The sequence below is a fragment of the Nelumbo nucifera genome, chromosome 2 (assembly GCF_055504915.1).
Source record: "Nelumbo nucifera cultivar China Antique chromosome 2, China Antique-T2T, whole genome shotgun sequence".
Classification (NCBI taxonomy): Eukaryota; Viridiplantae; Streptophyta; class Magnoliopsida; order Proteales; family Nelumbonaceae; genus Nelumbo; species Nelumbo nucifera.
Genome location: NC_142650.1, coordinates 66,233,726 through 66,246,711, shown reverse-complemented (window position 1 = coordinate 66,246,711; position 12,986 = coordinate 66,233,726). Strand labels below are relative to the sequence as shown.

At 37.2% G+C, this 12,986-nt stretch overlaps 1 protein-coding gene across 1 annotated transcript in view; it reads left to right on the top strand.

Moving 5' to 3' along the window:
- Nucleotides 1-315: 315 nt before the first annotated feature.
- Nucleotides 316-12,986, top strand: part of LOC104601379 (exocyst complex component EXO70A1-like) — a 31,223-nt gene continuing 18,552 nt past the window's right edge. Inside the window, exons 1-5 of the mRNA XM_010264677.3 lie at nt 316-628; nt 963-1,274; nt 1,489-1,584; nt 3,157-3,362; nt 6,758-7,018. Of these exons, the coding sequence (XP_010262979.1) occupies nt 605-628; nt 963-1,274; nt 1,489-1,584; nt 3,157-3,362; nt 6,758-7,018 (899 nt within the window). The 5' untranslated portion in view covers nt 316-604. The remainder of the gene's footprint in view (nt 629-962; nt 1,275-1,488; nt 1,585-3,156; nt 3,363-6,757; nt 7,019-12,986) is intronic.

Genomic DNA, 12,986 nt, shown 5'->3' with positions numbered 1-12,986 from the left:
AAAAAAAATAAGTTTAATCCTACAAATAGTGTTATGGGAGTAAGAGCAGCGTCCAGCGTGACATTCCCGTTTCTCCTCCGCCTTAAACGGCAACGCATAACCAGGGCCCCACACGACACGCCATCTCTAGTTGTATGAAAGCTGATAGCTGGCAACCTTAACTGCTCTTCCGTTAAAAATATATATATGCCCCCAACCCCGAGATCGGATCTGCTCCTCACACAAGGCGCTTTATACGCGCTTTACACGCACATTCTACCATACCTTCGGAACATCTATCGTATTTATAAGTTATTATTCACGGAAAATATTCCCAATGCATAATCTCTGAAGCGCCCATGTGTGAGAAGCAGATCCCGTTCAGTCCGATCCCGTGCCCACCAACACCAACTTTCGTTGAAGCGCCCGCATCTCACAACTGTCGAGCTGGATAAACTTTTTAGTGGGTCCCACAATATTTCAATCCAACGATTCCAAATGTTCCCGTACTACAACGTCTGGCGGCTTGTCAAAATCGAAGAATAGCTGTCCTCTCATTTTCTTTGTACAAAAAGGTTGACCCATGCGCATCCAATAGCGAGACCAACAACAGGTTCACACGCATATGATAGACCGGTGGATGGACCAGGTTTAACTCGTTTTGTTGAGATTCCGTACGTAGCAGTTAGTTGCAAACTAGACGTGTATAATAGGCTACAAAGGCCAATGAAGATTAAACACGTCAGATTCTGTAATCTTGTAATTGTATGGATAGATGACATGTCTTCTTGTCATTGTATTCCGTAGCCTATTTCTATTTGTATACCTCATCCTCTGTCCTCATGTTTGTTTGTGGCAGATCCAGAATCTCTACCCAGTACCCAGACCAGTTACCCGGTTCAACTCGTCCATAAACCAGCTGGTCTCAATTATTATTATTTTTATATTATTTTAAGGTGAGTAAAATAGTTTTCACTTTTCAGGCGAACTGGTCTGCAAATTTCGGACAATTATTTTCATCGGCTCAAAGCAATGGAGTCTTGATACCAGAAGAAGAAGAAGAAGAAGAAGAAGAGGAAGAAGAAGAAGAAGAAGAAGAAGAAGAAGAAGAAGAAGAAGAAGAAGGTAGAAATCAGATGGGAGTTCCTCTGCCCATGGAAACCCTTAGCGAACGAGCGGCCTTCATGAGAGAGGCACTCCAGAAGAGCCAGACCATTACAGACAACATGGTCACTATTCTCGGCTCCTTCGATCACCGTCTCTCTGCTCTAGAGACTGCGATGCGTCCCACTCAGGTATGGATATGTTTCTAGCTTGGATTTGACACCTCTGATGATTTTCATTAGGCCTGGTGTTCTTCACTGAATCACTAATCCCGCGAGCAGAGAAGATCAGGAAATTGCTGAACTGATGGCATGAATCCATTTCTGATTTGATTCTGTTTTTGGTGTTTTTCACCTACCTCTCTCTCTCTCTCGTTTGTGTTAATCTCTGTGTGTCGGATTATAGATAAGGACACATTCAATTCGGAGAGCACACGAGAACATCGATAAAACTTTGAAGGCGGCGGAGGTTATATTGTCCCAGTTTGATCTTTGTCGCCAGGTTCGTTACTTCTCGATTCATGTTAATTTTCTTATGCATTTGTTTATTCTTCAATTCATTGAAAAACCACCTGATTTCCATTTTAATTATGTTAGGATGGTCATTTTTTCTCTTAATTCTGGAGAATTTGTAAGACTGGTTTTAATTTCAGTAATTTGCTTCTGTCGATATTATTATAAAACTGCTACTGTTGGCGAAATAGAATTCAAGTAGCTGACCTAAATAGAAGGGATAGTGTGTTGTTGAGTTGAGCTGTAATTTTTGCTTCACTCTTTTGAGCAACCCATGCTGTCACGAAGAAGAAAGAGAGGAAGACAGGTTTTTCTGTTTTTATACTTTCTTTTTTGATTGGTTGATTAGTTCAATTCCACTTAGTTCTTTCTTTCAAATGGAAGTTTGTTAAGTAGATCCTGGAATTCAGATTAACTGAGAAGTTAAAATAAAAGATGTCTGATTCAGTAAGTATGTCAGTTAGCTAACTCACAGAGCATATGGGTTCTTTCAGAACATTCTATAAATGACATGCTTTTTGTGCACGTAGATGTTTTGGGGACTACTTTTTCTTTCTTTTCAGTATTAGAATTGCATTAAACGGCGGAGGACATGATTTATTTGCACATTTATGACCTGGTCTTTTTTTCTTCTCTATAAGAAGCAGCTTATTGACAACTAAGAAGTTCGGACGGTCTTTGAAACTGTATTTCATTGTATTTAGGGGAAAAGCTGGAATATTTTTTAGAGGGGTGGGGGGACTATATATTCCTTACAAAAATTTAAGGGGCCCACTCTGTTAGGATATGGGCTCTCTAACCTTAATGGTATTTAAATTCTAAACTGAATTAATTTAGCAATCTGCAACTGATTTTACTTTTTCTTGTCGAATCCTATGGAAAGTGTATTACATACTTGAAGATATGGAGGCATTCCCATGTATGGTCACAGTGCATTGTCAGATAGTTGGATTTGTTACATGGTAGAATGTTAGAAAAAGTTAAAGAAAAAACTGTTTTTCTGATTAAAAGAAAATGTAATCTCAAATACTAGACAAAAAGATGACTAAAATGGTTTGATGCCAGTTTTTCATATTGTTTATACTCTATTTGAAGTTTCTTGTAATTTTTGAGTGTATAATTATGCCTCTTAGTAAAAGTTAGAGGTTTTTGATTTTTTTATTATGAATGAGTGATTTTATTAAGAATTAGAAATATAAAAGATACACTGAGAAGGTTCCCAAAAAGAGGCACGGGATGCAGCCTCAGATCAAAACAAAGAATTACAGTTTATCCCAAAATATCTGATTCCTATGCACCCCTTGTTTAGCTAGTGAGTCTGCTAACCCATTTGCAGATCTTCTTTCCCATTGGAAATGGACTGACATGTTTATAGTTAGCCATCTGAATCTTCTTTCCCATTAGAATCTTCTTCTTACCATTTCTCCCTCTGTATCTTCTTTCTTTTCCTTTTTTGATTGTATGTACATCTAGACTGTGGTATGACCCAGTATTCCACTACATTGCATGTTACATGCCTGTCTTTTTGCATGCTGATGTCAAAGATCCTTTCAACATGTAGGCAGAGGCTAAAATACTGAAAGGACCACATGATGACTTGGAAAATTATCTAGGAGCAGTTGATCAACTGAGAAGTAATGTTCATTTCTTCAGCAGCAACAAAAGCTTTAAAAGTAGTGATGCAGTGCTTAACCATGCAAATAATTTGCTTGCTAAGGCTATTCTCAAGCTAGAAGAGGAATTTAAACAGATTTTGGTGTCTTACAGGTGAGTTATTGCATAGATAATTTCTCCTATTTATGCTATGTATATGTGATTTCTAGACATTTAGTGGATATCTTCATCCTTGACATGCTAGTTGTGTTCTGGAACTTGCATATAGTGTGCTTCCTTCTCTGGATGATAAATCAAAGTGAAGTGTCATTAAATAAGTACAAATTAAGGAGGGTGATGAGATAGCACTCCATAGGCACAACAAGATACAAAAAAGAAAAGAAAACACAAACCTTTCAAAAATATCTCTCTGAATACAACATTGACAAAGTTTTGATGAGATTTTAAAATCTTAAATATCAAATGTAGAGTTTACCTAATTTGAAACATTGCTGATATATTTGCAATGTATTTGAAATAATAGAAAAAAAAGATTCTTGGAATATTTTGTATCACCCCCAGCGAAAAGTGGAGTTTTTGGAGAAATTTTGCAGGTCTTGCTGATATTATGAGCCGCGTTTATAGGTGATGGAAGATTATCTTGAGATATTACTTAAATATCGTGGCAGAAACAAAATTGCTGCAGTGTTGTGATTTCAGGTGGTCATCTATTTTATCACTATCAAATGTGAATGTTTTTAAAAATGTGGTTGCTCACCTAGTGTTTTTCCACTAGGTTGCTGTTGTACTGTAGCCTCTTCTATCAATAAAATTTTTACCTTACCTTCTCAAAAAAAAAAAAAAAACTATTTTATCACTATCAAATTTGCATGCAGGATTAGGAATGTGGTTCATTTTGATATAAACTGTGCCCAGAAACTTAAAATAAAATCCCTATTCTCTTGGATTTGAAACTCTGACTGTAATTGCCAAATTAAGGCCACTTTCATATTTTGTAGCATTCTGATGTGGTTGCAGACTCTCTCCCTCTCTCTCTCTCTCGCATTTTGTAGCATAGAATGATAATCATCAAAAGTTTTTCCCCGTGACATTGATGACAGATTAATCATCCATTGTATTTTTTGACAGAAAAGCTAGTGGGTGCCCCTGTGGCCTACATGGTAGAGGCTGACAGGTTCTCATTAGTTCTTATCTAGTCTGGTCATTGTGCAGGGTTGCTTAACTCATATTGGAGCTATCAAACTTAATTTTCATTAGTGTTTCCTGGACACTTGGGAACTGGTGGACGTCCAGGGATTTGGTGGTGGGGACACTTAGGAACTAGTTTTAGGAGAATAAGAATTTTTAACAAGGCTCTCTTGGGTAAATGGTTGTGGAGGCTTGGGTCAGAGAGGGAAAGGGATTCTCTTTGGAGAAGGGTGGTAGTTGGGAAGTATGGGGTGATGAGGTTTGGGTGGGAGTCGAGGGAGGTTTTAAATTCCTATGGGTAAGTGTCTGGAAAGGGATTATGCACTTTAGTCAGAATTTTAGAGATTTGGTGAGCTTCAAGGTGGGTGATGGGTCAAGGGTAAGATTCTGGGAGGATGAGTGGTATGGGGTAGGGAAATTGTGTGAGATGTGCCCAAGATTATACAGGTTGACAGACCATCATATTCCGGTTAATCAATGTTTTAAGGGGTGAACAGGTTGTGTGGAACCCTAATTTAGAAGGCCCTTGCTGGATAAGGAAATGGAAGTATGCATTCAGCTTCTGGAAAAGTTACAACAATCAGAGGCTTCAGCTTCTTCAAGTCTTTCTATATGGTGGAAAGAATCTAGGAATGCAAAGTTTACAGTAAAGTCTTTATATATGGCTTTAGTTAAAGATCAGTTGGTCTCAGATCAGGTGAAAGCAGTTTGGGGGAACCCAGTGCCACCTAGAGTGGAAACTTTTGCATGGTTGGTAGCTTTGGACAGCATCCTAACTTTGGGCCACTTAAAGAATAGGGGCTTCAACCTGGCAAGCTATTGTTATCTTTGCTTTTCAGAAGAAGAGTCTGTTCACCGTTTGTTTTACTCATGCAAGGTTGCAAGTTTTTTTATGGAATTTCTACTCGGCCCTATTTGGAGTAAGTACCTTCCAGCCAAGGTCATCAGCTGAGCTGTTCTCTTCCTGGCCAAAGATCATTGTGAGTGGAAAAGCGAAAATGGTCTGGAGATGTATCCCTTTGGAATGAGAGGAACAGGAGACTGTTTGAAGACAGTAAAAATATATAGAGTTGCTGGTGGCTTTAGTTGCACATTTTGTCTCAGATTGGGTTCTGGTGCTCCCTGAGTTTGAACAGATTAGCAGATCTGATTTGGGGGAGAACTTTTGGAATGTTCTTGAATTTCAGAATTGTAATATGATCAGTTTGTATTGGCGAGGTGCCATCTTGTCACCTCTTAATTTGTAACCTTTTTCTTATTAATAAAATTTCTTTTTTCTTACTCTTCAAAAGAAAAAGGGATTTGGGGGTGGGGGAGGCCAGTATTATACTCTCTAGTCTGATTGGTTATTAGGACTCTTATCAGAGTTGAGATATGGCTTCATTGTAGGTTCACAGGCTTATGTATTCCATGAGCTTTGGGTGTATCAAAGTGAAGGGTGATTCCCAAATTGTTCATTTAGTGAATGCATGTGATGGATCTAATTATTCATGGATTTTTTTTGTCTTCACATTAGGAGGCCTGAGCTTTGACTTACAGAGAGAACATATTGTTCAGATGGATTCCAATATTGGCTGGTTTGATGGCTGTAACCGTGCCAAGTAGACCTGTTCATGGGCTGGGTAGCCTGACGGGCCGGCCCGATCTAACTCGGGCTTGGACAAGATTTCAGGCCCGTGGGCTCGGGCTTTCTCAAAAAAGCACAGCCCGAGCCCGAGCCCGACTTGATAATGTATTATATTAATAAAAATATATTTTATATAATAAAAAAGCATATATATAATATATTTTTCTTCTCTTTTTTCAAGTAATAATGAGACTTTTCATTATTTTTTTAGGTTTTGAGTTATTTTAGTATAAATAAAACAACTTTTAATCAAATTAAAAAGGAAAAATCTTTTTTTTCCAAATTTCTAGACGGGCTTGGGTTCGGGCCAGGCTTCAGGCTTTATAGTCTGGTCGGGCTTGGGCTCAAGACCTAGGCCCAATGGTCGGGCCGGGCTCGGGCTTGGTCCTGAACATTTTCTGTTAATGTAAAGGCAAAGCCCAGCCTGAACCTGGCCCGGCCCGGCCCGTGAACAGGTCTACCATGGGGGGGGGGATTAGGAGAAGTGATTTGTATAGGGAAGTGCTTATCCTGGGTGGTCTGTAGTGAAAATGCATTTCTATTCTTAGTTTTTTATTGTTTTGTTTTGAGGCATATTTTGCCCCTTCCCATACAATTTTTGGCAATATGTAATTGTTTGTTGTCTTATTTTCTTCTCCTTCAATAGAGTTCTTTTTTTTTTACTGATAAAGAAGGTTTTCAGAGTACATTTTTCTGTTGCCCTTAAATAAGCAGTTTGTACTTCTGTTTTCAGCAAACCTGTGGAACCCGATCGTCTTTTTGAAGGCCTTCCAAATTCACTGCGACCAGGATCAGGATCAGGATCACCTGGCCACCAGGCTGATTCTACTTGGAAGAACCCTTCTTCCAACAATCATCATGAGCACCAAAACAAGGGCTTGGAATCTTACACGCCTCCAACTCTCATTCCACCAAGGATTCTGCCATTGCTGCATGATTTAGCTCAACAAATGGTTCAAGCTGGTCACCAACAGCAGTTGCTTATAATTTACAGGTAACAGTTTCATTTCTTCTACAAGGTGATGCAGATCATTGTTTAGGATGTTCTCAATCTGTTAGTGAGATCTATATCTATATATTAAAATGGATTAGTGGAATGTGCCAAGCTGGCACTTTCCTGCTTTCAGGTTGTTTTTGAAAGGCACTTATCTTTTTTTTTTTGTTTTTTTGAATTTTTCTAATTTTAAAATTGAACAAAATAACTTAAGTGGCCAATCACCATTAACTCACCATTATCTCTCCTCATGAACTCTCTCCCCTCTTTCTCATTAGCTAAATAGCTCCTTTAATTATCTGTCAATATTAATTATGCCATTAATTCTCCTTTAATAACTTATGCCACTAATTCTCTTTCCTCTCCATTACTTCATTAAATTCATTAAATTTATCTATATCTATATCCATTTCAATTTAGCTATAATTTTAGATACATTAGATAATATTTACATTAAATTATAATTATTAATAGAAATTTAATTATCTTGAAATGGAGATATTCAATGATTAATTATATTATTAGGTTAAATAATCTACTTCTATTGAAAAGATAGTTAATTTTTAAGTTATTTAATCAAGTAATTTGCTTTTTAGAATAAATATTATTTACTTCACTCAACAAATAAAACCAGTGCTTTAAAAATTGACTTGGAGGCTGAATAGTTTTTGCCTTTAGGTAATAGGTCAATGGTTCAATTGTGCGAATTGGATGAGTCAAATCATGATTCGTGACATGTTATCCATCTATATATATATATATATATAATTACATTTTACGTGTGATATAATAATTTTAATTTGTACTTTTTATTTTAGTTTTTAATTTTTTATAAATAAAAGACCAAAAAGTGAAATTTGAGGCCAAAAATTGAGTTTTTCTTTTGTATAGTGGGGTTGCAAAGATTGTGAAAAGTTATCCAAAATAAAAAAAAAGATCAACCCATCAGACAGCTGACACAAAGTTAAGTCCTCTAGAAGTTTTCAATACATTGTATATTGTAACTCGTGACCCAATGATTGAGTCAAAAAAGTCAATGGTTCAACTGCCTAGGTTGAACAGGTTTTAATCAAATCAACGGTTTTTGACAAAATAGTGGGTTTTAGGAAACCTGGAATTATAAATAGGGTCGAGTTATGATTTGAATGGTTCAATTATCCAAGTCAATGATGGGTTGAAAACATTGAATAAAACATCATAAAAATTATAATCCATTTATATTTCATTTGAAAATAATAAGTATTAATTAACCATAGTAAAAATAATTTAGTAGCTTACTTAAATAAAATAAAAATAATTAACCATATTAATTGTTATTATTGATAAAAATATTTTTATAATATACTAAAATAAATTAATTAATAAAAAGTAGTAAGATAACTTAAAAACTAATATCCATTTAAAATTAATATAAAACTAATACAAAATGATCTAACAATTTTTAGTTTATAATTAATTTCTAGTAATTTAAAACCAACTTAAATTCCATTATAAAATAAAATCTTACTGTAATTAATTAAAGTTAGTAATGATTAATAAAAACAGACATAGTTTAATTAATTTAAAATCAATTTAAATTCCATTTAAAATAGGGAAAATTATAGAAACTTCCTTGGGTTTTCTAACAATCCTATGAACCTCCTCGTGTTTTGACCTTAACAAAAAGCCTTTCCTGTTGATTTGAGAGAAGGTACAAATACCTTCCGCCAACCTTCCAAACGGAAATTGCTGATGTAATGCACTAATGCGTTAACCTTTACCCTTAACCAACTTTATTCAGATGTAAATTTACTAAAATACCTTGACGTCAATGCCTTAACAACGACAAGGGTATTTTGGTAACTTCAATGTCTTTTTTTTTATTGAAAAGCTAATGGAAAGGAGATATTTGCACTTTTTTCAAAACTATAGGGGAGGTTTTTATTAGGATCAAAACACAAGGGTGGTTTATAGAATTGTTATAAGAGGAGAATACAAAAATAATAACAAACCAATAAATAAAAATTAAAAAAATAGCATTAAGATACAAAAAATAATACAAATGTATGTAGAGCATAGGAAATTAGCCACTCTCACTAAAGCGCAGCTTGGATTGTGATTGGGTAAATTAGACATAACCTAAAGAATAATGCTTGAATTGGACTTAGATGGCTACTGCTTAATTGGAAATGTCATAGAGCTCCTCAATTTCCTGACTAGTATTTTTTTTAAATTCAAAGAGAACAAATCTAGCTCTTCACTGTTGATATAAACTTTGTTATTAAAAAAGCTTTTTTTTTTTCAAGATTAATTAGAAAATTGTTAGAGATGGGTAATATGATGCATGTAGGGATTTTGCTGGTTCCATGGGCAGATGAACTTTCAAATGTATAATTTGACAGTGTGCTAAGTTTCTCCCTTTTAATGGCTGAACATCTATTGTTGGTGAGCTGTTTCCTTTTGTACTTTTGAACCTTCCATTTTCTTCTCTCTCCTATAATATTTTTGTCATCCTCTTTGCTTGGTATTTATAAAAATATTTTATCCTTTTTATTCAAGTTCTTTTCAGTTTAACATATAGTCTCTCGTCGCTGCTACTCAGTCCCTTCTTCTCTCTTTGTGCTTATTTTGGTAGGGGTAAACACTCATATTCTGTGGAAAGAGGAAGCTTTCCTTGGTCAGTGTAGTTCATTTTTGGAGCCATGAGCTGGAATTCTTACATTAGGTCCTCTGAGGATCCTAGCATTTCTGATATTGGTGTAGAGGCTGAAGGAATCTGTTTTGCTGCAAACCTTTTTTTCCCTTAAAACCAAGCCATAATGCAAACCAATTATGCATGTGGTTTGATGTAACCTTGTTTGATATTTTGTTTGTAGGGTTCAGACTTCAGACTGAAGTCATCGTCAATGTGTTTGGTTTGCACCATTAGTATATAATATATAGAGCATGCCTTTTCTTCTCGCCTACTTGTATGTGTTGTTAGTATATGTGTTGACTTCTACTTTAAGTAAGGTTAACTTTAGTACTTTTCTTTTTCTTTCTCAGTAGTAATAGGGGTGTGACCCTAGTGTTTCTCTTAACTATTCTGCTCTGTAGCAGCAACCCTGTAATCCTAATGTTATTTATGTATGTGTAACTCATTTTCTTCCTACCATGTTCTAGAGTCTACTTTCTTCATGTTGAAGTTTCAAAACCATGAATCTGGTTTATGCTGGATCAGGAGCAGGCTATTAAGCTATTCCCAATCATAGCTTATAAAAATCTTCTTTTTGGATCATTCATATGGGGTCAACTATGTGGGCAGTTTAAGATAATTTTTTTGATACTTGAAAGAAATTTATTAATCAGCAATGATAAATGGTACAATGTCCCCAAGGAGAGGCATGAGATGCAACTTCTCCAATAGTTAAGTACAACTTTCCAATATACTAGAACAAGTTACATTGTAGCACAAAAAAGATCCTCCTTGGAAACCCCCCTGTTTGGCGAAAGAATCAGCCATAGTATTAGCTGACCTGCTTACCCATTTTACCTCAACTCTCATATTACTGGTTAACCACTTTACTTTTTTGATGAGGTCTTTGTAGCCCCAAATGGTAGCATCTGGGTTTAGAAGTCACCTTGTTACCACCTGAGAGTCCCCTTCAACTAGGAGATGTTCCACCCCAAGCTAGTATTTAGGATTCTTTTGGTTTCTTCCTTGGAGGATAGGAAGAACAACCATCAATCCCCATCCAGCCTTCTCACATCGACTCCTTAGGAGCATCACCACACTTTAGAAGCCCACGCCTAAACTTCCTCTACCTCCAAACCCTTCTAGTCGAACATGCCCATCAGACAAGCATGAAGGACAATCTCTCCTTCACATTACCCCTTCCACTTCTAGAAAAAGGATTTGTTGTTGGCCTTCGTTCTTACTTCCCCCCCTCTGGCCATCTTTGTAGAGTCGAGTTTCCTCCTCCCTTCTGTTTCTCCTCTTTCTTCTGGAAACCTCGCCATCTCTAGGGGTTGGACTATTGATGATGCCAGTCTCCTTCTCTCCTTGCTGCTTGTCGTCGGGCGTCGGCCATAGTGCCATCGTCTGTTGGTTGCCAGTCGTCAGTCGCATGGTCGCTAGTCGTCAGTTGCATGGTCGCCAATTGTCAGATCAGTGGTAATTAAGTAATATATGAAAATAAGAGGTCATGGATTCAAGTCTTGTCACACTCATTTTTTAGAATTTAAATTACTTAGTGACCTAGGCGGTTTCATGAAACCGGGACCGGTTCACCGGTTTTCTGGTTAAATTGGATGGTTAGTCGGTTTTCATTGGATTTTTAGACATTACGGTTCTTGGGGTGTGACCGAACTGGCTAGGGCCCAGTCATGGTTCAACTGGTCTGATCGGTTGAATTGGTCCGGTTTTCTAAACACTGGTACTAATTTTCTTCTTTTAATGAAATTGGTTCTGTTATTGATTAAAAAAAAATATGGTGGCAGCTGGAAAGATTTAGGTGGAACTTGAGGGAGGTTAGTGATAAAACTCAGATTAGATGTTCGTATATGTTCAGATCAGAAGAAAGAGAAGGAAAAGAGAGAGAGAAGGAGAAGGAGAAAGAGAAGAAAAAGGAGAAAAGTCACAGTCGAACTAGAGAGAAAAATCTCAAAACCTCTAGTCAGCCCTTCTTTTATTTATACTCTTCTAAGACATACAAGGATTACCATCGTGCCCTTACTTAAGTGAGGGCCACATCAGCAGAGCAATACATATATAACTAAACATAAAGGGACTGTACTACCCTTGTACAACCGACTCTAACACTCCCCCTCAAGCTGGTGAGTATATGTCATATAGTCCCAACTTGTTACATATGTAGTCCACTCTTCCCCGATTCAACCCTTTGGTAAACAGATCTGCCCATTGATTTCCTGTGTTCACATATGCCGTACTTATCACTCCACTAAGCACCTTCTCACGTACAAAGTGGCAATCCACTTCTATGTGCTTCGTCCTTTCGTGAAATACTGGATTAGAGGAGATATGAACTGCAGCTTGGTTATCACAGTATAGTTTCATAGGAGTGTCAATCGAGTATCCCATCTCCTCTAGTAGATGCTTCAACCACACCAGTTCGCATGTTGTGTGAGCCATAGCCCTATATTCAGCCTCTGCACTGCTTCTTGCTACCACTGTCTGCTTCTTACTCTTCCATGTCACTAAGTTCCCACCAAGAAAAGTGCAATACCCTGTAGTGGACCTTCTGTCAGATATGGACCCGACCCAATCAACATCCGTGTATCCCTCTATCTCAAGACTTCCTCCACTCTTATACAACAAACCACGACCTGGAGCACCCTTCAAATACCTCACAATCCTTAGGACTGCCTCCTAGTGTGGGATTCTCGGATTCTGCATAAATTGACTCACTACACTGACCGCAAATGAGATATCAGGTCGAGTGATGGTTAGGTAATTAAGCTTACCCACCAGCCTTCTGTACCTTCCTGGATCCTCAAACTCCTCACCTGTATCACTACCCAATCTAGCATTCAGTTCCATAGGTGTTTCAGTTGGTCTGGCACCCAACAACCTTGTTTCCTCAAGCAAATCAAGAACATATTTCCTCTGGCACAGATTAATACCATTCTTGGACCTTGCAACATCTATCCCTAGGAAGTATCTTAATTTGCCAAGATCCTTTGTCTGGAAGTGATCATGCAAGTAAGTCTTCAACCTGTCAATTCCTGGTCTGTCACTACCTGTGATAACAATGTCATCTACATATACCACCAAGAGAATCTTCCCAGCATTTGATTCATAGCTGAATACGGAATAATCAATCTGACACTGTTTCATTCCAAATTTCTTCACCACTTCACTAAATCTCCCAAACCATGCACGGGGAGATTGTTTAAGTCCATAAATAGCCTTCTTAAGTCTATAGACCTTCTCACCCTCCCCCTGAGCCACAAACCCTGGTGGTTGCTCCATGTACACCTCCTCAAGATC